This window comes from Triticum dicoccoides, chromosome 6B, assembly GCF_002162155.2.
Source record: "Triticum dicoccoides isolate Atlit2015 ecotype Zavitan chromosome 6B, WEW_v2.0, whole genome shotgun sequence".
In the NCBI taxonomy this organism is placed as follows: Eukaryota; Viridiplantae; Streptophyta; class Magnoliopsida; order Poales; family Poaceae; genus Triticum; species Triticum dicoccoides.
The window spans coordinates 527,721,753-527,724,096 of NC_041391.1; the positions used below are offsets into that span (position 1 = coordinate 527,721,753).

Genomic DNA, 2,344 nt, shown 5'->3' on the forward strand with positions numbered 1-2,344 from the left:
GCCGCCGCCCGCCGTGCCGGCCGCGGAGGAGGCGCCGCCCAAGCCCCGGAACGACAACCCGCGGACCACCGCCGCGGGGTTCGACCCCGACGCGCTCGAGCGCGCAGTCGAGCTGCTGCGCGAATTCGAAAAGAGAGATGACGCTGATGTCAAAAAGGTAGGTGTTCCGAGGGCCGGGGGGAGCCTCAGTTTATGTCTGTGCTTTAGTTCTGACGTTGACACATGGTTGTGCAGTCGTTCGCCCATGCTAACAAGCGGGAGGAGACGCGGCAAGCGGAGTTCGCTGCAAGGAAGGCCGACTACCTGAAGGAGGCCGCGCAGATCGAGCTCGTGAGATAACTTTCTGTCATCTCGTTGTCTGTTCTTACTTCGTTGGTCATAATCCTTTGAACGAATTGGCATTAGACTTACTACTTGGGCTATTGTGGACCTCCGTCTGTGTGTGTGTGTGCGGTGTGTTGGACTATGTTGGATGTTTGTTGTGCGGTTGGCTTTATAATATAAAGCGGGGCGAAAGCCTTTTTCGGTAATTGGCATTAGACTCGCACTGTTGCAAAAGTTGGCAAATATCTTCCGAACGATTTCAGGCATTTCAATATCACGAGATGTTGTGTACATTACTGCTAGTACTTTCTGTTCCATTTTACTTGTTGGTTGGATAGCGATAGTCTAGACCAAGCAAGGGGCATATGCAATTTACTGGTGTTATCCAAGAATGGAAGAAAAGGAGAAGAAAACTCAGGTCCAATGGTGTACTCTTCAATGAGTTAGGGGATGCCACACACAATAATCGCCATTCTTTCAGTGGCACACACACACGCGCGCGAAAAAGAAACTGCTATTTATGTACTATTCTCTTGCTTCCCGGTAGTTCGTATGGACTTTTTTGGTACTTAATTGCGATGCATATATATGTTTGCTACTTATAATCCTGTAGATACCAACTGCTTGACTGAAATCAAGTTCTACCGCATCCTATTTCATTACATGTTGTAAATGTTTCAGATCATGCCCATTTCTATGTATTTTGCTAAACATATATCTGCACTGCTAAATTTATTTCTTGTATATTTGTGTGTTTATGTGGCATGTTGCATTTTGTCACATTGGCAGGAGAGGACACGTGTAGAGTATGAAGAGAAGAAAAAACTTGCGCAAAGTCAAGCTGAAATAAAGGCACAAGTAGCTCGATATGAGGATGAGCTACGAAGGAAGAGAGCGCAGCATGAGCATGAGGCACAGAGGGCAAGAAACCAGGAGCTCGTGAAGATGCAAGAAGAATCTGCAATTAAGCTAGAGCAGCTGAGACGCCAGAGTGAAGAGGAAATCAGTGAACTACGGAGACGGACAGAGAAGGAAAAGGCACGTATAGAGCAGGAGACTATGAGACTGCAAGCAATGGCAGAAGCGGAGGCGAAAGCACTTGAACTGAAACTGTCTGAAGATGTGAAACGGCGATTACTTATTGAGCGGGCAAATGCTGAGCGGGAGAAGTGGGTCCAAGCAATAAATACAACTTTTGAGCATATAGGAGGTATACCTTAGCAAGTTGCTATTTCCACATGCTTATTGAATATAAACATGTGAATTTCTTGGATGTTTTCTACTATAAGCTATTTCTACATGTTTGGATCACATATGTTGAAAATGGGTAAACCATTCCAAAATTATGGCCTTAAGTTTAAACCTAGGGCAAATTACCCCAGGTGAATCTTTAGCACTTACTCTGTCTAGAAATAGATATGTTTCAGTGCAATTATTAAGGAGTTAATTGCAGAGATTACATGTTCCCTTCTCTTATTCCCTCAAGTGTGCATGAATTAATCTCTAAGCTCACGGATTCTCTTTCTCTCAAATGAATCACATGCACGCTGCTCATTTCCCATGCATGCACTGTTTGCACTTATAAGTGATGTTGAAATGCAGCTTCAACTTATCCAAGGTGATTAAGATATTCCTGAGAAGTAGTTCTGGCATTTATAGGAAAAGTGGAATTAGAAGTGTGTATAATTGTAAAACTTCCTACATATTTGGATAATATGAGATGGTAAACACCAGATATGGAGCCAGTAATTTGGACACGTGGGAGCCAAAGAGATAGCAATCCCGGAAGAAATACATTATATCAAGTGTCAATTTACATAGTGCTGCAACATATGTTTGGCAATAATGTTGAGCCGTTGTGGGCATCACCAAATCAAGACTGGTAGCAGACTAGTTGACAAAACAATCATAGTGGTGGCACTGTGGCAGGCCGCCTTTCAGTTACCCTAGTGCTGAATGACAAACCATTTATCTAGTCTTTTGTTGTCTGAGCACTTGTCTAATAGTGCTAGATGCCACC

General features: G+C 43.9%; 1 protein-coding gene across 1 annotated transcript in view; it reads left to right on the plus strand.

The window, feature by feature from the left end:
* Position 1: 1 nt before the first annotated feature.
* Positions 2 to 2,344, plus strand: part of LOC119321244 (ATPase family AAA domain-containing protein 3-B-like) — a gene marked incomplete at its 5' end in the record, with an annotated part of 5,468 nt that continues 3,125 nt past the window's right edge. Inside the window, 3 exons of the mRNA XM_037595015.1 lie at positions 2 to 157; positions 235 to 330; positions 1,114 to 1,534. Coding sequence (XP_037450912.1) covers positions 2 to 157; positions 235 to 330; positions 1,114 to 1,534 — 673 coding nt within the window. The remainder of the gene's footprint in view (positions 158 to 234; positions 331 to 1,113; positions 1,535 to 2,344) is intronic.